At 38.6% G+C, this 23,984-nt stretch overlaps 1 protein-coding gene across 1 annotated transcript in view; it reads left to right on the forward strand.

Annotated features, from left to right (window-relative positions):
• The window catches only part of tbc1d2 (TBC1 domain family, member 2), a 146,362-nt gene that overhangs the window by 86,885 nt on the left and 35,493 nt on the right, over positions 1–23,984 (forward strand). Inside the window, exons 6-8 of the mRNA XM_039758180.1 lie at positions 210–397; positions 14,409–14,798; positions 21,526–21,636. Coding sequence (XP_039614114.1) covers positions 210–397; positions 14,409–14,798; positions 21,526–21,636 — 689 coding nt within the window. The remainder of the gene's footprint in view (positions 1–209; positions 398–14,408; positions 14,799–21,525; positions 21,637–23,984) is intronic.

Consider the following 23,984-nt stretch of genomic DNA (forward strand, 5'->3'; position numbering starts at 1 on the left):
CTCGGGTATACAGTGCCTGTCAGACAAAAGTGGTCTTTTAATGAAAACAGTATCTTCCAATAATATTAAATTAAATTTGATTTTTATCCAGAAAAACAAAAAAATATTTGTGAAATTAGGAATAATAGAAAGTGTGACCTGTGCAAATTTTAGAACACAACACTGCATGTGTTATTTCTGTAGTCATTGTTTTGGCCTTTTAATTGTAGAAAATTCTAACCCCCCTCAAGACCTGAAGGCTGAAATGTCCACATTAGCAAGTCAGAAGAAGGAGAAGAGATTAACTCTTGTTCCATCACTGGAAAAGATGCTGGGGAAAGAGTGTACCAATGGTGAAAATACAGCCCGACTTCAGCTGGAGGTCTTAACTCTTACAGAAGAGTTAAAGGCACAAAAGGTAAAGAATGAAGTGTTATAAGAAGAAGCTGAACATTGAAATTTCTGATTTCTGTTTCACGTGATTATTTTTACGGTTATTTTTATTAATAATTTTATAGTGAGTAACTGATTGAACACCCGTGTTTTGCTCACTTTATTATGAGTAAGATGTTCTCTGTCTTATTACGTTCGAGGTTATGGGACTCTGGAAGCTGTTCCAGCAGCAAAGTTTTAATCCATTGCTAGTAACAGTTGCATAAATGTCTACACTCACACCAGGACTTTTTAGAGTGGATTATGAAGCTAACAATTTTCAACAGCAGGTGAAAGAGCAGCGTCACACAACCGGAATCTATATAAAGTTATAATGGTCTAGCTCAGTGGTCTCAAACTCTGATCCTGGAAGGCCCCAGTGCCTGCAGGTTTTCATTCTAACCTTTTCTAAATTACTGACTTGGTTTTGCTGCTAATTAACTTCTTTTGAATTAATTTTAATTGACTTGCTCTTGAAGTCTCAGACCACTTAATTGTTTCTTTTTCCTTAATTAGTAGCGAAACAGTAATGAGATACATAATGAGCTAAAACATGACCAGCAAACTGCATCCCTCATACAATATCTGAAAATAACCAAAGATGAAGGTCTCAGGAATGCTGATCTGCTCAGGTCCCTAAAACATTTTAGAAGTGCTCTTAGAAAAGAGAAAATCGAAATGTCTGCTATTGCACAATGAGAGCAGCAACAAGCTGTGGAATTAAAGAACAAGTATAATTAACAACAAGACTCTGCCCCTAATTAAGCAACTGGTTGGAGTGAAATTGGTTGGAGTTTGAAGCCCTGATTTAGTTTGTCTTCTTTTGGCTCCCTCACTTCACATTTCATTTCTGTTTGGGTGTCATTTAATGAAAGAAATTAAGCAATTCAGAGTAACAAATCTTAAAAAAACAAGTCAACCAAAATGAAAGGAAATGGAGTTAATTAACAGCAAATATGGGTCGCCAATTAAGAAAAGGGTTAGAAAGAAAACCTGCAGCCACCGCGGCCCTCCAGGACCAGAGTGTGACACCACTGGTCTAGTTACTATGAGGTGGCAACAAAGTAATCCAATCTCAGCCTACAGAGTAACTCTTTAGAAAGGACACTAAAAGACTGCAAGGTAAAAGTAATATACTGCTTTAAATCACAAATAAATATAGCCATTTAAAGTTTCTACATTGGAAACCAAGGTTAGGTGTTCAGAATCGTCCCAATGTCAGGCTGTGGTAATCCTATATTTCAATCCTATATTTCAATAAAATATAAGCATGTACAAGTATTACCTCAAATCCTTCACTAATTTGTCCAAAATATTGAAATGAGAGTGAAGACACAAAAGCTTAAAGTTTAAATGTCTTTTTAAAACAATACCAAAAAAAAACTCCATTGATCTTTTTATGAAAAGTTTTTTGACATATGAACAGAACAGCAATTATTTTAATCTAGATTAAAAAAAAAAAAAAAAGTGATTTGGTTTGGAAATAAATTGACACGTTTATACTGATTTTATGTTTCTTTGGAGATGCAACATAATATTAACTTAATGGCCCAGTATTGTAATTTACTTCCTTAACTTCTTAAGGTTTCAATATATAGTGATAATGTATGTGTCTCCAGTCCCTCGGAGCAATCTGACTGGTCAGTTTAGACCAAAACTTACAAAGTCATTGAAGTTACACATATAGGGCAAGAGATAGCAAATATTTTCTAGTTATTGCATTACCAGTCTGTGACAGGTACCTTAGCAATTTTCTTAATATATTTACATTGGAGGGTGGCGCAGTGGTAGCGCTGCTGCCTCTTAGTTAGGAGACCTGCACTGTATTCACTTCCCGGGTCCTCCATGCATGGAGGTTGCATGTTCTCCCCGGGTTTCCTCCCACAGTCCAAAGACATGCAGGTTAGGTGCATTGGTGATCCTAAATTGTCCCTAGTGTGTGCTTGCTGTGTGTGTGTGTGCCCTGCGGTGGGCTGGCGCCCTGCCCGGGGTTTGTTTCCTGCCTTGCGCCCTGTGTTGGCTGGGATTGGCTCCAGCAAGACCCCGTGACCCTATAGCTAGGATATAGCGGGTTGGGTAATGGATAAATGGATTTACATTGGAGGTCAGACAGGAGTCACTGTGGACTATGATGTTTGTGGATGACATGATCCATAGTGAGAGTAGACAACAGGTTGAGACGAACCTGGAGAGGTGGAGGTACACACTGGAGAGAAGGGAAATGAGTCAGTAGGAGTAAGATGGAGTACGTGTGTGTGAATGAGAGGGAAGGTGGTGGAAGGGTGTTACTGCAAGAAGCAGAGGTGGTGATGGTAGATGAATTTAAATACCTGGGTTCAATAGTCCAAAGTAACATAACATGAGGCAGAGAGCTGAAGAAGAGAGTGCAGGCAGGGTGGACTGGGTGTAGAAGAGTGGCAGGAGTCATTTCTGATAGAGGAGTACCTGCAAGAGTGAAAGTCTGTAAAATGATAGTGAGACCATCTCTGTTGTATGGTTTGGAGACTGTGGACCTGTTGAAAAGACAGAAGGCAGAGCTGAAGATGCTATGATTTTCACTTGGAGTAATGAGGTTAGCCAAGATTAGGAATGAGTATATTATTGGGACAACACAGGTTCAACAGGTTTGTGACCAAGTGAGAGAGGCTAGATTGAGATGGTTTGGGCACATGCAGAGGAGAGATGAGGGTTACATCAGGAAAAGAATGTTGAGGATGGAACTGCCAGGCAAAAGGAAAAAAGGAAGGCCAAAGAGGAGGTTTATGTATATGGCGAGGGGAGGACACGAAAGCAGTCGGTGTGGCAGAAAATGACGTAAAAGACAGGGATAGACGGAGATGAATGATCTGCTGTGGCAACCCCTAAATGAGAGCAGCCGAAAGAAGGAGGAGAAGAAGAAGAAGATTGACACTGGAGTTCAGACTAAGCTAAAAGATACACAGAAGCAGTTACATGTTCTGTATAGGTCAAACTATGTACAAGGAAAATAAAGTCATTTCACCTATCACTTTTTACAGACCACATTATTACAATGTAAGATCACAAAATCAATAGCATATAAGGTAAATGACAGGGACATACTTATGAATAGACAAGTGAGTTAATTTACATTAATGACTGATAGACAGAACGGTAATGTCAACATTATTTCATAAAGTCTGTAGTAAAAGAAACAAGCAGAGAAATAATAGATCTAATTTACTGGAGAAAAAGGAGATGGGTCTTCAGACAAGGTAAGAATAATATGACGAAACCTTGTGGGCAGAACCAGTGAGTTCAGTTCCTTTCAGTAGGAGCCACGAAGCTTAATGAGTGTGTATAACAGTCTTAACGTAACAAACAGTGTGGTGTCTGACGTTGTTTGTTGTAACTAATAGGGGATCTCAGGTGTTTATTTTCATTGGGGATCACCATCATCTGACCATAGCTCAGCAATTAATTATCCATCCATCCATTATCCAACCTGCTATATCCTAACACAGGGCCATGGGTGTCTACTGGAGCCAATCCCAGCCAACACAGGGTGCAAGGCAGGAAACAAACCTCAGGGCAGGGCATTAGCCCACCGCAGGACACACACACACACACACACTAGAGACAATTTAGGATTGCCAGTGCACCTAACCTGCATGTCTTTGGACTGTGGGAGGAAACCAGAGCACACAGAGGAAACCCACGTAGACACGGGGAGAACATGCAAACTCCACGCAGGGAGGACCCGGGAAGCGAACCTGGGTCTCCTAGCTGCGAGGCAGCAGCGTTACCTACTGCGCCACCCTGCCGCCCAACAATTGATTAGTGGACAGATATTGTTAGGTTCCATTTATGTTCATTATTTTTAAACTATTGTGTTTTCCTTTCTGTTTAAACACTTCTGTGTGTTTGTGTACTCATTTTGTAATACTAGGGGGCAGCCCCCTGCTCGCTTTACTCACCCACCCCCTACCAAAGGGGGGTGCACTACACACCAGCCGCTTCGCGTCTCTGCCGCTTGTGAAGAGGGGACTGAACTCACGCTAAGCAGATGCGGTTGCACCGCAGAAACTCCCTCTTAAACGGTGATACAATGGGAAACAGATACATTTTTTTTTTAACCTCATCTTTGCTCGATCAGCTGCTGGCTTGCTGCTGCCGTGCTGCGTGATCTGCATGTCGTACAGTGCTTTGAACATTTAAAAGCCTGTACAGCAGCTGTCCTTTATCTCACTGCCTTGTCTCGTGAGATGTTAGGGTCTCCGAGAAAATCACATCTTGTCTCTTTCCAAGCCTTCCAAGATTTTTTTTTTTTATAACAGAGAGAAATAACATTTACCTATAAACTTGTTACAGCACAGTGAGCTTGTATGTGGTGAAGAGTGCTATAGAAAAATAAACTAAAACTAAAATAAATGTCAGATAAGATGTAGAGTCAATTGAGTGGTACTATAGTGATTGAATTGGACTGGACTTTGGCAACGAAGTGCTTAATCCTGTTATGATCTGTCAATGCTTTGTGTGGCATTATCAATGCAAAAATCTGTGGCCATTGCACAGCTTTCTCCAAATTTCTGAAATTAGTATATTATACTGAGTGTTCCTTGATTCAAAATCAGAGGCGTGAAGGAGCTAACTAAACCCCCCAGGCTTCCATCATGCACCTGGGATACTCTTGGTGCACGTCTGACTCATAAACTGAAGTTGGAAAAAACAAAAATAGGCATAAAATCAAATCAAGGTTTTAGCTGCCATGACTACTGCAATTAAAACATTTTGAACGCTTAAAGGTCAAAGTTCGAGCTCATGGACTGAGCTCTAAACTCATAATAGTCTTTCTTTCACGTGTTTGCCACATTTTGTGAACTTCTGAGCAGTGAATTTGGCTGTTGTTACTATCTGCTTTAGAAACTAACAAGTGCAGTTGTTCACAAAATTTCATATGAATGACCCTCTTGAGTGTCTACAAAATTTTTACCAATGAAACACTTTCCAGAAATGCATTTTTCCATTTTAAACCAACGTGATGTCAATGTTTTTATAATAACAATACTTCTTTTATGTATGAAATATGAATAAAGTAAAAAATATTTGTATATCAGAATTTTTCACTATCACCAATGGACGGTGGGGTCTGACTTTTTGATAATATATTGACAAATAAAATGTTGGTATACTCCAGATAATTTTCTGCCTTGATGAGGCATTCTAAAAAGAAAGCCTTTCTAAAATACATACAAATTACACATTTTGTTTGGCTTTTTAAACCAAGGATGGTACACACTTACTGTATGCTGTGCATTGCAGTTTTGGAAAGAGAACACATGTAGGACTGGCAAACAAATTTGCCACCTACTCATTTAAAGCTAGTAAATCCAGTTTCACTCTCGTTTTGACAGTACATATATAACTGGTTTGCCGTTCTCATGTTTGATCCTAAGCTTGCTGCTCAGATGAGGTTGATTTGACTAAAACTAGAAACTTTTTCTTACCACGTTTAGGAAATACAAGAGAGTCATCTGTTTTTTTCAACTCCAATTTCAGTTGTACTTGGGAACAATACATGAAGAACACATGCCTGGTACTAAAGTTACATTGAATGAGTGCAAGTTTTTAAAACAATGTGCAAAGCGCATGTGTTTTTTGCTAACATATTGTTAAACATGTTTCATTTAAGGTGTTTAAAAATCAGAGAAGGAGCTGATCCCACCCAGCTTCCATCATGCACCTGGGATGCTCTTTATGCACCCTTAACCCATAAATTGAACTTGTCAAGTTCAAAACATGAAGTAGAAAAAATGAATCAATGTTTAATTTGCCACATCTACAGTGATTAAAAAATGTTGAACTTTAAAAGCTCTAAATTCAAGCTTTGGACTAAACTCTAAGCTCACAATGCTATTTCTTTTAAAGAACTAAATGTGTTTGCCTCATTTTGTGAACTTTAGAGCAGCGGATTTAGCATCTGCTTTAAAAACTAACAATTGTAGAATTGCAGTTGCATTCTTGAGTATCCACAAATTTTTACGCACTGACAATTTTTCCAAAAGTTTGTTTTTCCTACATGTTTCTTACCACATTTCAAAAATACAAGATAATCACCTGTTTTTTCATTTCAATTTAAATTGTACTTGGAAACAATACATGTGAGTAAAGAACACATGCTAAATACTAAAATTACAGTACCTTAAAATTCCCACCATCTGAAGACTGTGATTTGTTTATTTCATTGTGGGGAACCCAGAAATATGCCCAGTCTTGACCTGGCACACACACAGAGACACTGTTAGTGGCACAACGAATAGATAAATAACAATGAAACATATTAATCAAATAATGAAAAAAGATCATACTATATAACCAAAGCCATGTACACAACGGCCCTCCCCAGCTCCCTGATGACAATAATAAATTACAACACTAACAGCAAGCAATAAACACTAACAACAATGTCCAAAACAGTCTAGATGTGTGATTGAAACACCCTGTCCCTATGAACGTCTTTCAGAAAGCAATGTAAAGTTTTATCCTACCAGGTTCCTGATGTGGTGTGGGTTTTTTTTTTATTTATTTTTTTTTATATTTTTATTTTTTATTAATTTTATTACAATCCATACAAAGCAATCAAGTTTTTACAAAAAAGAATTAAGTTAAGAACAGATCCCCACCCCTGAGAGAGAGAGCAAGCCAAACGGTGTAAAATTTAAGGCTTGTAAACGTACCTAAATTAATAAATTCTCTGTGCTTTATAAACTTATTTTAAAATATTACTGATTAGGTCCTGCCATGTTTTGAAAAAAGTCTGTACAGATCCTCTAACTGAGTATTTGATTTTTTCCAATTTCAAATAATATAACACATCAGTTTCCCACTGACTTAAAGAGGAGAGTTTGGGTTCTTCCAGTTTATCAGAATAAGTCTGCGTGCCAACAGTGTAGTGAATGCAATCACAATTTGTTTGTCCTTCTCCACTTTAAGCCCTCTGGAAGAACCCCAAACACAGCTGTTAATGGGTTAGGAGGGATTGTGAGTCCAAGGCTGTCTGAAGGTAATTAAAAATTTTGTCCAGAATAATGTTAATTTGGTGCAGGCCCAGAACATGTGACCCAGTGAGGCTGGAGCTCGATTGCAACGTTCGCAGGTTGGATCATGCCCTGGAAACATTTTGAGAGTTTTAGTCGAGACAGATGTGCTCGATATATAATTTTGAGTTGTATAATTGTATGCTTTGCATATGGAGCTCGAGTGAATTCTCTGCATTGCTACTTTCCACTCCTTTTCTGATATATTAATTGAGAGATCTTTTCCCAGTGTCCTCTTGGATCTTTGAAAGGAAGGGATTGTAAAATGATTTTATATATTGTAGAGATGGAGTCTAATCCTTGAGATTGAGCAATATTTTTCCAGCGTGGATGAGGGTGCAAGATGAGGAAAATCTGGAAGGTTCTGTTTAACAAAGTTCCTGATTTGAAGATAGTGAAAGAAATGTGTAGCTGGAATGTTAAATTTGGAATGTAATTGTTCATAGGATGCAAAGACGTTGTCTATATAAAGATCTCTAAGCAAGTTAATTCCAAATTTTTCCAGATATTAAAACTGCATATGTTTGTGAAGGTTGAAAGAGGTGGTTCTCTTGCAGGGTGCCACAGATAGAAGCTTCTCCGTCTTAAAATGCTTTCTACATTGGTTCCAGATTCTAAGTGAGTGGAGCACAATTGGGTTATTAGTGTATTGCCGATAACGTGTGTTTATTGGAGCACAGAGCAAGGAATACAAAGAAGTACTGCAGGATTTTACTTCTATTGCGGTCCAAGCCTGTGTATGTTCTTCTATTTGTGTCCAGGTTCTTATCGCCTGTATATTTGCTGCCCAGTAATAAAACTGGAAGTTAGGTAGAGCCATGCCGCCTTCTGCCTTTTGTCTTTGTAGGGTCGCTCTTTTGATGCGTGGATGTTTTGAATTCCAAATAAATGAGGTTATTGTTGAATCTAATTGCTTAAAGAATGATTTATTAATGTATATTGGGATGTTTTGAAATAAAAAGGAGCTTAGGAAGAATATTCATCTTAACAGTGTTAATTCTTCCAGCTAGTGTGAGATGAAGGGTTGACCATCTATGCAAGTCTTGTTTAATTTTTTCCATGCAGACGGCGAAATTTTGTTGATATAGAGCTTTATGTTTACTTGTGATGTTTACCCCGAGGTATTTAAACTGTTCTGCAATGATAAAAGGTAGGGTGTCTAATCTAATATTATATGCTTGAGAATTCACTGGAAAGAGTACACTTTTATTCAGATTAATTCTGAGACCAGAGATCTTTTGAAATTCTGTGAGTGCTGCTAAGACTGCAGGCACAGAATTTTCTGGGTCCGAAATATACAGTACCATATCATCTGCATATAATGAGATTTTCTGTTCCAGTCCTTCTCTGCTAATCCCTTTCATCTGATCAGTATTTCGACAATGTATTGCCAGTGGTTCAATGGCAATGCAAACAGCAGCGTGACAAGGGGCATCCTTGTCTAGTGCCACGTTCTAGTTTAAAGTAGTCTGAGCAAATGTTATTAGTAAAAAGGTATTTCCATTCAATCATGTCGAATGCTTTTTCTGCATCCAATGATAATAATATTTCTGGGGTGTTTGATTTAGTTGGTGAGTATATTACATTAAACAGGCGTCGAAGATTTGAAGATAAGTGTCAGCCCCTAATAAATCCAGTTTGGTCTTGTGATATTACGAGGGAGCACTTTCTCCATCCTTCTAGCTATGATTTTAGAGAGTATTTTAACGTCGTTATTCAGAAGTGAAATTGGTCTGTATGATGCACATTGTAATAAGTCCTTATTTTGTTTTGGAAAGACAGTGATTAGTGCTTGGCGAAAGGTTTGCGGAAGAGATTGGTTATCTCTGGCTTCTGTAAATGTTTCTAATAGAGGGGAGCTAGCTGAGCGGAGAATTTCTTGTAAAACTCTGCAGGGTAGCCATCAGGGCCTGCTGCTTTTCCACCTTGGAGTGACTTTATAGCATCTAGTAATTCTGATAATGACAGAGGTTTATCAAGTTCCTCCACACTAAAAGCGTCTATTTGTGGTATCTGTAATGTATCCAGAAATGCATTAGATTGTATATTGTCTTCTTTAAACTCAGTAGTATATAGGGATTTATAGTAGTCTCTGAAAGTGTGCATTATATTTTTGTGTTCGATGATTTTATCTCCGTTCGTGTTAGTGATTACGAGATTGCGTTATGTACATCTTGCTTGTGAATTTGTTGAGCTAAAAGCTTATTAGCTTCTCTCCATGTTCATAATAATGATGTCTGGATTTGTAAATTAGTTGTTCAGTTTCTTTAGTTGTCAAGAGGTTTAATTCTGAATGTAGAGCCTGCCTCCTCTATGTAGAGTCTCGCTTGGTAGTCTGGCATGTTCTTCATCTATTTTAGTAATTTCGCTTTTATCTCTGCTACTTTCTTCGCTTCGGATTTATTTCTGTGGGAAAGATATGAGATAATCTGTCCTCTTAAGAAGGCCTTAAGAGTTTCCCAGAGTATTCCTGCAGAGATCTCAGGGGATGTATTTGTCTCTAGAAAGAATTTGATTTGTTTGGATATAAATTCAGTACAATTCTCGTCAGCTAATAGAAGCGGATGAGGCCATCTGCGGGGTGAGTGTATGGGGCTTAGCTCCAAGATCATAGGTGCATGGTCCGAAATAACAATAGCATTGTATTTACAAGATTTAATCTTAGGCAAGAAGTTATTGTCTATAAAGAAGTAATCAATCCTTGAGTAGCAATGATGTACTGGTGAGTAGAAAGAATATGTTCTTGAATTTGGGTTTAAAAACCTCCAGGGATCTGATAAGTTGTGATCAGTTATAAACTTTGTAATTATCTTTGCAGTGTTAGTTGCCGTTCCCCCTGTGGAGGAAGTCTATCTAAAAGTGGATTTAAACACAATTAAAGTCCCCAGCCATTATAACTTTATGAGTGTTCAGATTGGGAATGGATGCAAATAAATTTTGTATAAATTCCTTATCATCAACATTAGGTGCATAAACATTTATCAAAATCATTTTACAGTTAGATAAGTCTCCCATGACCATCACATATCTCCCTTCAGGATCCAATACTACATCTGATGCTACAAATGGTACTGTTCTATGTATGAGAATTCCACACCTCTAGTTTTCTTTGTAAAACTAGAATGGAACATTTGGCCAGTCCAGTCTTTTTGCAGCCGGAACTGATCCTTGCTTAGTAAGTGGGTTTCCTGTAAAAATACTATTTTAGCATTTAGACCTGTTAGGTGAGAAAGTACTTTCTTTCTCTTTAATTCGTGATTCAGGCCTTTAACATTCCAGCTTACGAAGTTAACTGTCCCATCATGGAGACACTGATTCTGAGTTTTTGATGTCATTTTATAGTCTTAACTGGAAGTGAGATAGTTTAGGTCTTAATTTCCTATTTCCCCAAGAGTTGTTGCCATGCAGCTTATTATTACGTTGATAGTTATAATTATAAAGATTGAGATGATAGATTAGATATAGATCAAGCCTGCTCTCTTTCTCTCCCCCCCCCTTAACCCCCTACCCTCTTTTTTTGCCTCCCCAAGTGAGGCTAAAACCCACTTCACGCAGTCCCAGTCCTCTGACATACCCAGAGACAGAGCACGTCCAAAGCACAACAAGCCCCAAGCAGTGGCGCTTTAGGTTAAAAGATAGAGATATCTGTTACCAATATAGTCTTTAAAAGAGAAAAAAAAAAAAGAATTTTGCACTTAAAATATATATATAGTCTTCAGCAATTTTAGTGCATTAAGATGATACACCCAGATAATAAACCCAGGTGATGGTGTTAAAGATGTGTCCAAAATAAGCATAACAAGTCTTAATGCAGTACTAGCAATAACAGTAAACCAAGGGTATGATATTGAACAGTCTCGTTTAGGGTAGAGATGACTAACAACAATGTCCAAAACAGCCTAGCATAGCAGGGATACTAGATGATGGATGTGTGATTGAAACACCCTGTCTCTATGAATGTCTTTCTGAAAGCAATGTAAAGTTTTATCCTACCAGGTTCCTGATGCGGTGTGGGTTTTTAAAGAGATTGGGAGTGCTACATCAGACAAACACGTATCCAATGAGTACAAACTCGCACAGACAGACAGGCACCAGACAGCACATACATCCAGACAGAAACTGTAATCCAAGGTGGTCAAGTCGTAATCCAGTTACGTGTCTGAGGCATACTAACAAATAGATAATCATGATCCCCCCGGCATCTTTTAGGTGCCTTTGAGAAGAGCCCACCTGATAAATCTACTTCCTAGAACCTTTGTACACCATGTAGCTGTCAAAACAGCGTTATTGCGCCAGGGCTGCTGGGAGATATAGGACATTTTAAGTAGTGTTGCTACAGGCTTAGTGCAAGATTTTAAACAATGTGCAAAACGCATTGTATTTTTTGCTAAAATATTGTTAAACATTTTTAACAATGGTGGAGGAGCTTTTGAATTGAAAATCCACCTCTCCCCCTTATTCATTGATGAAGAGTCTTGTCTTCAGTTCCAAAGTGTGATTCTATGTGCTGGGGCTTCCTGTTTGTGGACTATTTTCATTTTCGGCAGCAATTTATTTAACATTATTTCATCAAAAAATGCATGCATTTTGTACGTTGTGAGCATATGACTGAATGACTTGACATGAAGATTTTGCTACACAAGTAACGCAACTTTTTCATATCATTTGCTATTGTCCAGTAGTGATCACAATACTGATTATTCAATATGAGTATTGCTTGGCCCCTGTTCTATTAGAAACGTTATGTCTGTTCTTCACAAAAAAACGTGAATTTAAATTTTTTTCTTTGGCAGCACTATAAACTACACGGGGAAAGCAACATATAAAAAATGTCATCTTTAGATATAATATAAATAATAATATATAATATAATAATATAAATATTAATATAAAAATCATGACAACCAAAAATCGTTAATAAGACAAGTTGATAATGCTGGAAAGGAAAACAAAAACTCCAATTTCTGTAAAAAAAAAATGAGTGGGATCCACTGTTGGTAATAATGAAAAGTAACTGTTTTGATGATGTTAGCCAACTAGTGGCACCCACCCTCCTTCTCCATCAATATTATTGATAGCTGAAAAGTTCAATGGGAAGTAGAATGAATACTATTGTATCTCTAGGCAACCAGTATAAAGTTGTATGTATTAATTGTAGCTAAAAATGTGGGTAGCTAAGATTTACAGGTGCAATTTGATTTATGAATGTCAACTTTACACAAATGTATATGGAATCACCAAGTGTCATTTTAGGACATCAGATGATAAATTGAATGGAAAAACATTGTAAAAGCCACAAAGCAGTAAGAATAATGTTTAGAGTACAAGACTAAGGAGATTATTCTGAATCTTTACAACACACTGGTGAGGCCTCGTCTGGAATATTGTGTATAGTTTTAGTCTCCAGGCTACAAAATGGACATCGAAGCACTAGAAAAAGTCCAGAGAAGATCAAATAGGCTGGGAAGATGAAATATGAGGGAAGATTAAAAGAGCTGAGCCTTTTCAGTTTTGGCAAAAGACGATTATGAGGTGACATGATGAAAGTGTTTAAAATGATGAAGGGAATTAGTACAGTGGATCAAGACTCTTATTTTAAAATGAGTTCATCAAGAACACAGTTGGAAACTTAAGGATAAATTTTGCACAAACATTAAGAAGTTTTTCTTTACACAGAGAATCATAAAAAAATGGAAAAAGTGACCGGTATTGTGGTAGACAGTAGGACTTTAAGGACTTTCAAATTGATGTTGTTTTGGAAGAATTAAGTTGATAGGACTGGTGAGCTTTGTAGGGCTGAATGATCTGTTCTCATATAGATTGTTCGAATAGTTCAGAAACCCGGGAGAAATTTGACTCCAAGCAAATGAATACCACCATATACAGTAATCGTATAATCTAAAATGACCCAGTTAGTCAGTGAAGGCTAAAATTCCCCTTCTTTTTTACTTCTCAAATAGCGCTTTGCTTTAAATTGAGTCCTCACTAAAGTGAACAGAGTCTGAGCTTGACTGGGAATACAATATGCCAAAATGGTCAATTATCAGCTTTGATGTGAATATTAAGAACAGTGCAACACACCTGATGTTGGCAAGCAGAACATCCATCCATCTATCCATTTTCCAACCCGCTATATCCTAACACAGGGTCACGGGGGTCTGCTGGAGCCAATCCGAGCCAACACAGGGTGTGATGCTGGAAACAAACCCTGGGCAGGGCACCAGCCCACCACAGACAAGCAGAACATGAAATATCAAATTTGTAATTGGTATATATAATATATATGTGTGCATGTATGTATGTGTGTGTGTGTGTGTGTGTGTGTATGTGTGTATATATATATATATATATATATATATATGTTTGTGAATTTCCCCTTGGAATTGATAAAGTATCTGTCTGTCTGTCTATCTATCTATCTATCTATCTATCTTATCAGTCCTGTCAAATTCTGATGTTATTGTTAAAAGTAAAGAATTTTTTAACTGTGACTAAGCTGTTATAGGGTAGTAGCACATCTTCATTATCAGGGATATTCAGAAATGCATTTCTAATAATACTACGTATAATTAGGCAGAATTGGTAAGGTTTTTCCAGTTGGTTCTGCTGCCACAAGGTGAAATTAAATGTTTTCTTTAGAGAGTTCTTATTTGTCAAATTATCAATTGTAATTAAATATAACTTAAGAATTGTTTGTTTTCATTAAGGTGGCGCTGCAGTCAAGAGTGGGTCTTCTGTGCCATTTTCCTGTACTGTTTAAAATTTGCAGACTATGCTATCCAGTAAAACAGCAAATTTTTTGTCCATTATTTTATTCAACATTCTAATATAATAATTATAAAATTATCTGAATTAGCCTCATAGCACAGGGGCAAATAATGTATTTTGGCAGACTTCATTACAAGCAGTTATTATTCTCTCCATGTTGCTCATCTTTTATAGGAACTTGTGATGCTTCTGCAGAAAGCATTGGAGGCTGCACAGCAGGAGAAAAGGGCCTGTAAGAAATTTCTGACAACCCCATCGGAGGAGGACCGTTTAGAATTAGTGAGGCATAAGGAAAGGTGTATGGCTGATCTGACTATGCGCCTGGATGCACTAATGAAAAAAAACAAGGAACTGAAGCAGAGTCTGGCAGTGAGAGACAGCCATGTGGTAGAACTACAAGAACATGTTCAAATGCTCATGCAAAAGAATGATGCCAAGCAGCAAGTCATTTTGAAGCTGTCTGAGCAGTTGTCCAGTTTTATTGCTCATCCACTGAATACAGTCTGTGACACCGTGGAGGCAGACAGTTTACGAAATATACAAGAGAAGTTTGAACACCTTGAGGTAAACTACTGTATGTGATACTCACAATGTGTAATCTTGTTATTGAAGACATTTTATGAAAAAGAATTATGAAGAATTTCTTATAGACTAATTATGACTTTTATGTTTAGCAGAGGGATCACAGACAAGCACTCTGAAGGGTATAAATGTAACAGATACACACATCCATGTTTAATACACTATTTTACTTTTGGATTGCCCGGAACTATTAAATGTCCCAGCAGTACTAGGCACAAGACAGGAACCAATCCTAGATTAAGTGCCATTCCATCTCACATCACACTTGCCCATCCCAAATGTATAGCTGCAAATGCTCAAGGAAAATATTCAGACTTTATGCCGGCAATAATTAGGCTGAAATTTAAACCCAGAGATATGAGGCAGTACAGCTTACGGTATGGTTTAAGCTTCCCCTGCTATGCCGATGACGCACAATCTTCAACTGTTGCACTGGCTGTCTTCATTCGGGAAATCAATCATTGGATGACAAATAATTTTTTTCAACTCAATCCTGATAAAACAGAAGTCTTATTAGTTGGTACCAAATCTGTCCTCTCTACCCTTGGTGGGCTAAAAATTAACGTTGATGGGATCCTGGTTGAACCCTCAGCATTAGTCCATAATTTGGGTGTCATCTTTGATCAGCTTATTAGCTCAAAAGTACAGACAGCTTTTCTTCATCTTCGCAACATTGCTCATCTGCATTCTTTCCTCAGTGTGAAAGATACTGAAATACTCATTCACATTTTCATCATCCCTACCCGTCTGGACTATTGCAATGCTTTGTTTATGGCCTCCCAACTAAATATATCAATAGATTACAATATGTACATTATTCAGCTGCTCGTTTACTTACACACTCTAAAAAATCTGCTCCTATAACTCCTGTCGTCTATGATTTGCATTGATTACCAGTTTCTTCAAGAATCAAATATAAAATTATTCTTCTCACCTTTAAAGCCCTTCATTGTTTAGCCCCTCATTATCTGTCTGAGCTGCTGCTTCCTTACACTCCTGCCCATGCATTAAGATCATCAGACAGGTAAGTAATGATGAGTGGCAGAGCTTTCAGTGTGATAGCCCCTAAAATTTGAAATGCTGTTCCTCTCAGCCTTCGCAAGGAAAAATCTATTATTCATTTCAAACTCCTGTTAAAAACACATATTTTCAATGAGTATTATTCATTTTCCATCCATCCATTATCCAACCTGCTGTATCCAAACTACAGGATCACGGGGGTCTGCTGGAGCCAATCCTGGCCAACACAGGGCGCAAGGCAGGAAACAAACCCCAGGCAGGGTGCCAACCCACCGCAGATTATTCATTTTCTTGTATGTAACTTCTACTGTCTTGTTAATGTGTTTATCTATACTAATAAAAGGCAAAGCCCTCACTGACTCACTGACTCACTCACTCACTCATCACTAATTCTCCAACTTCCCGTGTAGTTAGAAGGCTGACATTTCGCAGGCTAATTCCTTACAGCTTACTTACAAAAGTTAAGCAGGTTTCATTTCGAAATTCTACACGTAACGGTCATAACAGTCGACAACGTCCGCCATGTTGAACTTTCTTATTTATGGCCCCATCTTCATGAAATTTGGTAGGCGGCTTCCCTGCGCCAACCGAAACTGATGTACGTACTTATTTCGGTGGTATGACGCCACTGTCGGCCGCCATATTGAACTTTCCAACGTCACTAATTCTCCAACTTCCTGTGTAGGTAGAAGACTGACCCCATCTTCACGAAATTTGGTAGGCGGCTTCCCTGCGCTAACCGAAACCGATGTACATACTTATTTCGGTGGTATGACGCCACTGTCGGCCGCCATATTGAACTTTCCAACATCACTAATTCTCCAACTTCCTGTGTAGGTAGAAGGCTGAAATTTGGCAGGCTCATTCCTTACAGCTTACTTACAAAAGTTAGGCAGGTTTCATTTCGAAATTCTAGGCGTAATGGTCATAACTAGAACCTACTTTTGTACATATATACGGCCATAGCCTGCAGCTCGGTCGTCGTGTGAGGCGGAGTTGCATCCCTCATCGTCACGCCTCCCACATATTTGAGTGCCTGCCCATATAAGGCCGTCCGTCGGCAGCAATCCAATAGACACGCTACCGCTAAATATTCGCGGGTGAAGGACTGTGCTTATGCAAACGAAGATGAGACGGTCAGGGATAGAATAGTGTTTGGCACAAACTCAGCGAAAGTGCGAGAGAAACTTTTTAGTGCCGGGTCTGAGCTAACATTAAATGAAGCCGTAGACATCGCAAGATCGCACAAGATAGCACAAGCACAGCTGAGAACCTTCGATGCATGTACTCCGAGCGGCTCACGTGAACTGACTGTGAACGCAGTACGCAGAGAACAAGGAAGAGCTCCAAAGAGCACTGAACAAAAAATGCATTACACAATTGAGAAGACAACAAAAGAATATGAAGCGAGTGACGCATACAAGCATATTCATTAGTGCAGCTACTGCGGAAAGAAAGCACGGTGTAAACCTTAAGTTTAAATTAAGTTCATAGACATGCTGCCGCTGGCGTTTGTCATGCCTATGACGAATACGATATTCGCGAGATGCAAGTTTAATGAGAAGACGCATTGCCTGATCTGAGCTAACATTAAATAAAGCCGTGGACATCGCAAGATCGCACGAGATAGCTGAGAACCTTCGATGCATGTACTCTGAGCGGCTCACGTGAACTGACTTTGCAGGACTGGGAAAGGTAAACCCGTGCATGCACTGTGTGGTGTCTCAGATAAAGAGGAAAATCGAGCTGTTTATTGATGCAGTAAGAAAGGAACAACCCTCTGAATCTGAACAAGCCTTTGTAGACACATCAATAGGAAAGCAAGGTGTAAAGCTTAAGTTTAAATTACATTCATAGATACGCTGCCGCTAAGTATTCACAGGCAAATCCACAACTTAATACCGGGAATGCCAGTTAAACATCTTAGATTCACGAGTACCAATTTGGGTAGTGAACACTTCGATGAATGAAAGCTGTTATCTTTGCAACGGTTGACAAACACGGAATATAAGTTGAACACAACACATCCTCTAAATACTAACCTGATTGAAAGAAATAATGAGAATCAAATCCTTGATGACTGCAACACTCATAACAGTGACAAAACAATTACATTGACAATCATGTTACATTATTTTTAAAATGTTTTCATAACTTCTTTAACTTCTAGAGAGGAGAGGGATGAAGGTCAGTAGGAACAAAACTGAATACATTTGTGTAAATGAGAAGGAGGTCGGTGGAATGGTGAGGATGCAGGGAGTAGTAACAGTTGTACTGGATATGTGCGAGGGGAGTGTAACAGTGGTGAGGTCTGCGGTAGGAGTGACGGATGCATTCAAGTTAGAGGTGGGATTACATCAGGGATCGGCTCTGAGCCCTTTCTTATTTGCAATGGTGACGGACAGGTTGACAGATGAGATTAGACAGAAGTCCCCATGGACTGTGATGTTTTCTGATGACATTGTGATCTGTAGCAATAGTAGGGAGCAGGTTGAGGAGACCCTGGAGAGGTGGAGATATGCACTAGAGAGGAGAGGAATGAAGGTCAGTAGGAACAAGACAGAATGTATGTGTGTAAATGATAGGGAGGTCAGTGGAATGGTGAGGATGCAGGGAGTAGAGATGGCGAAGGTGGACGAGTTTAAATACTTGGGATCAACAGTACAGAGTAATGGGGATTGTGGAAGAGAAGTGAAGAAGAGAGTGTAGGCAGGGTGGAATGGTTGGAGAAGAATGTCAGGAGTGATTTGTGACAGACGGGTATCAGCAAGAGTGAAATGGAAGGTCTAAAGTACGGTAGTGAGACCAGCTATGTTATATGAGTTGGAGATGGTGGCACTGACCAGAAAGCAGGAGACAGAGCTGGAGGTGGCAGAGTTAAGATGCTAAGATGTGCATTGGACGTAAAGAGGATGGACAGGATTAGAAATGAGGACATTAGAGGGTCAGCTCAGGTTGGATGGTTGGGAGACAAAGTCAGAGAGGTGAGATTGCATTGGTTTGGACATGTGCAGAGGAGAGATGCTGAGTATATTGGGAGAAGGATGCTAAGGATAGAGCTGCCAGGGAAGAGGAAAAGAGGATGGTCTAAGAGAAGGTTTATGGATTTGGTGATAGTGGACATGCTGGTGATGGATTTAACAAAACAAGATGCAGAGGACAGACAGATATGGAAGAAGATGATACGCTGTGGCAACCCCTAACATGTGTAGACGAAAGAAGAAGAAGATGCTACGATTTTTAGGTAATAAGGTTAGACAGGATTAGGAATGAGTATATTATTGGGACAACCCAGGTGTGATGGTTTGGTGACCAAGTGAGAGTTGCTAGATCGAGATGGTTTGGGCACGTGCAGAAGAGAGATGAGGGGTACATTGGGAAAAGAATGTTGAGGATGGAACTGCCAGACAAGAGGATAAGAGGAAGGCCAAAGAAGAAGTTTATTGATGTGGTGAGTGAGGACATGAAAGCAATTGGTGTGGAAGAAAATGATGTAAAAGACGGGGATGGATGGAGACAGATTATCCACTGTGGCAACCCTTAAATGGGAGCAGCTGAAAGAAGTAGAAGACATAGCTAGCAAACAAGTTTAACATACCACTTTAATTGCAAAGGGTTTTGGAAAAACCACCATCCATGCAATGCATGTACTTAGGTACGAGTTAACATCATTCATAGTGCTGTAAAACTTTTGAGAAAACCACACCTGACTCATTCTTAGCGGCACGGTGGCGCAGTGGGTAGCACTGCTGCCTCGCAGTTAGGAGACCCGGGTTCGCTTCCCGGGTCCTCCCTGCGTGGAGTTTGCATGTTCTCCCCGTGTCTGCGTGGGTTTCCTCCGGGCACTCCAGTTTCCTACCACAGTCCAAAGACATGCTGGTTAGGTGGATTGGCGATTCTAAATTGGCCCTAGTGTGTGCTTGGTGTGTGGGTGTGTTTGTGTGTGTCCTGCGGTGGGTTGGCACCCTGCCCGGGATTGGTTCCTGTCTTGTGCCCTGTGTTGGCTGGGATTGGCTCCAGCAGACCCCCGTGACCCTGTGTTCGGATTCAGCGGGTTGGAAAATGGATGGATGGATGGACTCATTCTTACTCTCTGTTAAATGTGCATGTTTATTGTGGCCAAATTAAAAAACTTTTTTTGTTGACTTTTACATTGTTAAGTTATGTTATTGCTTTGATTGACAATGTTAATTCAAAATTAGATATTCAGTATTTGACTGCACCCAGAGACAGATATCCTTTCAGCAAAAGTTCTGCCATGTGCGCACTGTTGCTGCTACCCCCACGCTTTCCCAAAATATTTAGCAGAAAGGAAAAATCACACTGGTGCTGTTCATGTGACAATAGAAATGTTCTAAAAAATCTGTGACAAAAATTATACTGAATTCTGTAACTGTGGTGAGCTCCAACAGTGTCTTTCAGTAGACCTTAGTATTCTGCATCTCTGTTTCTGCCACTTGCCTTCATGTTCCAAACTCAAACTTCCCTGCCAACAAACCTCTCTTACCTCACCTTCTTATGTAACACACTGCCATAGATATTGTCGCCTAGGCAGCTTTATACCAAACCTGGAGCAAGTCCATGAACCACTTCCTGAGCTAGGAACACTGCCAGGAAACTGTAGACCCCCCTCTGTTATGTTACAGCCAAGGTTTGTTCCCTGGCTCATGTTTATTTTGTTTATTTGTTATTTTTGAATTATTTTCTCTATATTTTGTTTTTATGTAATTATTGTGAATAGTATTATGTTTAGTATTTAATATTTATGTGTTTCATATGCAAGTTTGAATGCCCTCCTTATTTTCTCTGGGTGGAACCACAAGAGGTGGGCCACCATTCCGTCACTGCTAAGGGTTCTATCTTCAGTTATTCCAGACTGGAGAGGTCCTTAGAGGAATTTGTGGAGTAAAAATGGTGTTGAGTATTGTATTGTTTTTTGGGGGGTTTTCAGTTGTTTTGAGAGTTATCCTATTGGATTATGGATTTAAACTGGTTTGCTTTGATTTGCCTTTTTAGTCAAATCCTTTTGCCTTTTCCCCATTTTTTTGTTCTCTTTTTTTTTACAGTTATCTATGCAAAAGGATGAAGGTCCAGGTCTTTAGAGTCCTGGTGCTTTCTGTCTTGCTATATGGTTGCGAGACATGGACGCTATCCAGTGACCTGAGAAGAAGACTGGACTCCTTTGGTACTGTGTCTCTCTGGAAAATCCTTGGGTACCGCTGGTTTCACTTTGTGTTGCTCAGGGAGTTTCAAATGAGGCACATGACCTGCATTGTGAGGAGGGAGCGTCGGTTACGGCACTACGGCCATGTGGCGCGTTTCCCCGAGGGTGATCCGGCTCATAAGATCTACATTGTTGGGGACCCAAATGGCTAGACCAGGCCAAGGGGTCGCCCATGTAACACCTGGCTGCGGCAGATAGAGGGTCATTTCCGGAGGGTAGGACTGGACCGCGTGTCTGCCTGGGGGGTTGCCAACCGGGATCCCAAGTTGTTTCACCGTGTAGTGGGTGTGGCAACGCGCTGTACCAGTGCATGCTCCCCAACTTTACTTGACTTTAACAGTATGATGAGATCTGTCTTCCACAAGCTAGACACATTATTGGATAATTATAAGAGTTTTTTTAACTCATACAGTTGCCTCAAAATCAGAAAAAAAGATTAACCATGTATTTTTTGTTTTTCATTAGGATTGCCTTGAAGCATACAAGCAGCAAAATAAGTTTTTAAACTGCGAAATACATCAGCTTACTAAACTCTGGAGAAAAAGCTCTGAGGAAGAGAAAGGCCTGTTAATGAAGGTAAGTGTGCATTGTTAATTAGATCAAATAAAGAAAAAGCCTCATTTTGCATTAGCCATTATCTTGGAAGTACATAAAATGGAGTTATATGAAGAACAGAAAAGTTCCCTCTGCAGTGTTCAGTGAGTACTCTGCACTTGTCTATACAGATAACATCAAAACATAGAAGTCAAATGAATCCTGAGCTTCCAAAAAGTACAACTGATAGTCTCTGTTAGTGGAAGATCTGTCATATAACTCCATTAAACATTCATTTTGTATGCAGTTTTTGATGACTTTGTAATTGCAGTATAATCACAGTCACTTAAGGATATTACAGTTGTGCAAAACAATTACTGTGTATTCTGAACAACTGTTAAGCAATTTGTTCATCATTAAGGATGTCTTCTGAAGTTAAGATATTTTACACTGATATACCTGAATGGTATAAGTAAAAGGAAATCTTAGACTTAAGGAGACACAATTGACTAAAGCATTGGCATTCTGAAAAGTAGGAATAATTATAAATTAGAGCTTCATTTTGGAGTACCAACATGTCAACTGAATTTCCTTCAAACCAATTTATTCATCAATAGCTAGTTCCTTTTTGAACATGATGCCTTAATTGAGTGTTTTGTTATTATTTCTACATATATTGTGCTATTTCTAAAATACCCATTCTAAAAATATAAGTTTTGCATTTGGCATAGATTTATCCTGAAATGCGTGTGTGTGTGTGTTATCTACATGGTTTTGCTTCTTCTTCTGCTTTCAAAATGTCTACAATTAAATCAGTTCTTGTTAAAGACTGCCCAGTTGTGAATAGAACTGATTAAGTTGCTTCTGTTTAGAACACATTTTTAATTTACAATTTCTTGGTGTTTGGTGAAGTATTTAGAACCAATAAACAAGGATAACTGTTAATAAATTGGACCTTGCAAGCCCTGTGTTCATTGCTACATTCATTTTTACAAAGACTTATTAAAACCAGGGTACTGATGCAGAAGTATGCAGTATGGTACATTTCTTACATAACTGAATCAAAGCTTTTCTGTTCCTAAAAAAGAAATAAGGTAACAAATGAATCAAAGGCATGCCATATTCTGCCAGTTCCATTCTTTCATCCCCTTTTCAGCCTGCTGTTTCCAGTACAAGTTGTTGAGTGCTATTGTCTTTCCCAAAAGATGCAGATGTAAGATACAAACTAACTATGAATTGAAGGCCATCTTTTAGTAAGGCACACTAATACGTAACCACCACTTTAGACAGTTAAGTCTAGCAATTTAGGTTGGACTTAACTTACTAGTCAGCAATGAGAGAAATTTAAAGTCCTTAGGTTAAAAAAGCAAGATCCATACAAGTAACCTAACCTGGGAGTCATCAAGAGTTTGAGTGCTGTAAATTTTAACTTTAATCAGCACTCCTCGACGCCACCCTATAAGTGTACCCTGAGTAAAAAAAAATGGATGAAATAAAAACCTGCAGTAGTGTTCCACAACCATTTTTGGGAGCTGCCACTGAACCATAGCAGTCCACCAAGCTGTATTCTAAATCGATGTTTTGATGCCTTGTTAGGTGTAGCTTGCATTGGTAATGATTGAATTTGAACTCTTTGAGGGCTGAATATTTTTTCCAAAAAACTCGGTTTTCTGAAAAGCTCACAAAGCAATGGTTTCGCACATAAAGCAATATACAGTGGTGTGAAAAACTATTTGCCCCCTTCCTGATTTCTTATTCTTTTGCATGTTTGTCACACAAAATGTTTCTGATCATCAAACACATTTAACCATTAGTCAAATATAACACAAGTAAACACAAAATGCAGTTTTTATTATTTTTTTTTTATTTATTAATTTTATTACAATCAATACATAGCAATCAAGTTTTTACAAAAAAAAAAAGAATTATGCTAAGAACAGATCGATCCCCACCCTTGAGAGAGAGAGCAAGCCAAACGGTGTAAAATTTAAGGCTTGTAAAAATACCTAAATCAACAAATTCTCTGTGCTTTATAAACTTATTTCAAAATATTACTGATTAGATCCTGCCATGTTTTGAAAAAAGTCTGCACAGATCCTCTAACTGAGTATTTGATTTTTTCCAATTTTAAATAATACAACACATTTATTTTTATCACTGATGCACTTTAAATTTTCACCTTAGATTGCACTAGGTCTTCATGAACAGGAGTGAGTAATGCTTAGAGCTGTTTTCTTTAGGTGCTTGCAGAAATATCTTCATTTATTGTGTATTTATTACTGAACAAGTTAATTATTTAATGGATAGATTTGGTCTTACTCTGTTTAGTAGATATATTTATTGATTAAATTCATGGTTTTTTTTTGTTTTTTTTAAAACAATGTTTGATG

Source organism: Polypterus senegalus, chromosome 7 (assembly GCF_016835505.1).
Source record: "Polypterus senegalus isolate Bchr_013 chromosome 7, ASM1683550v1, whole genome shotgun sequence".
NCBI lineage: Eukaryota > Metazoa > Chordata > Cladistia > Polypteriformes > Polypteridae > Polypterus > Polypterus senegalus.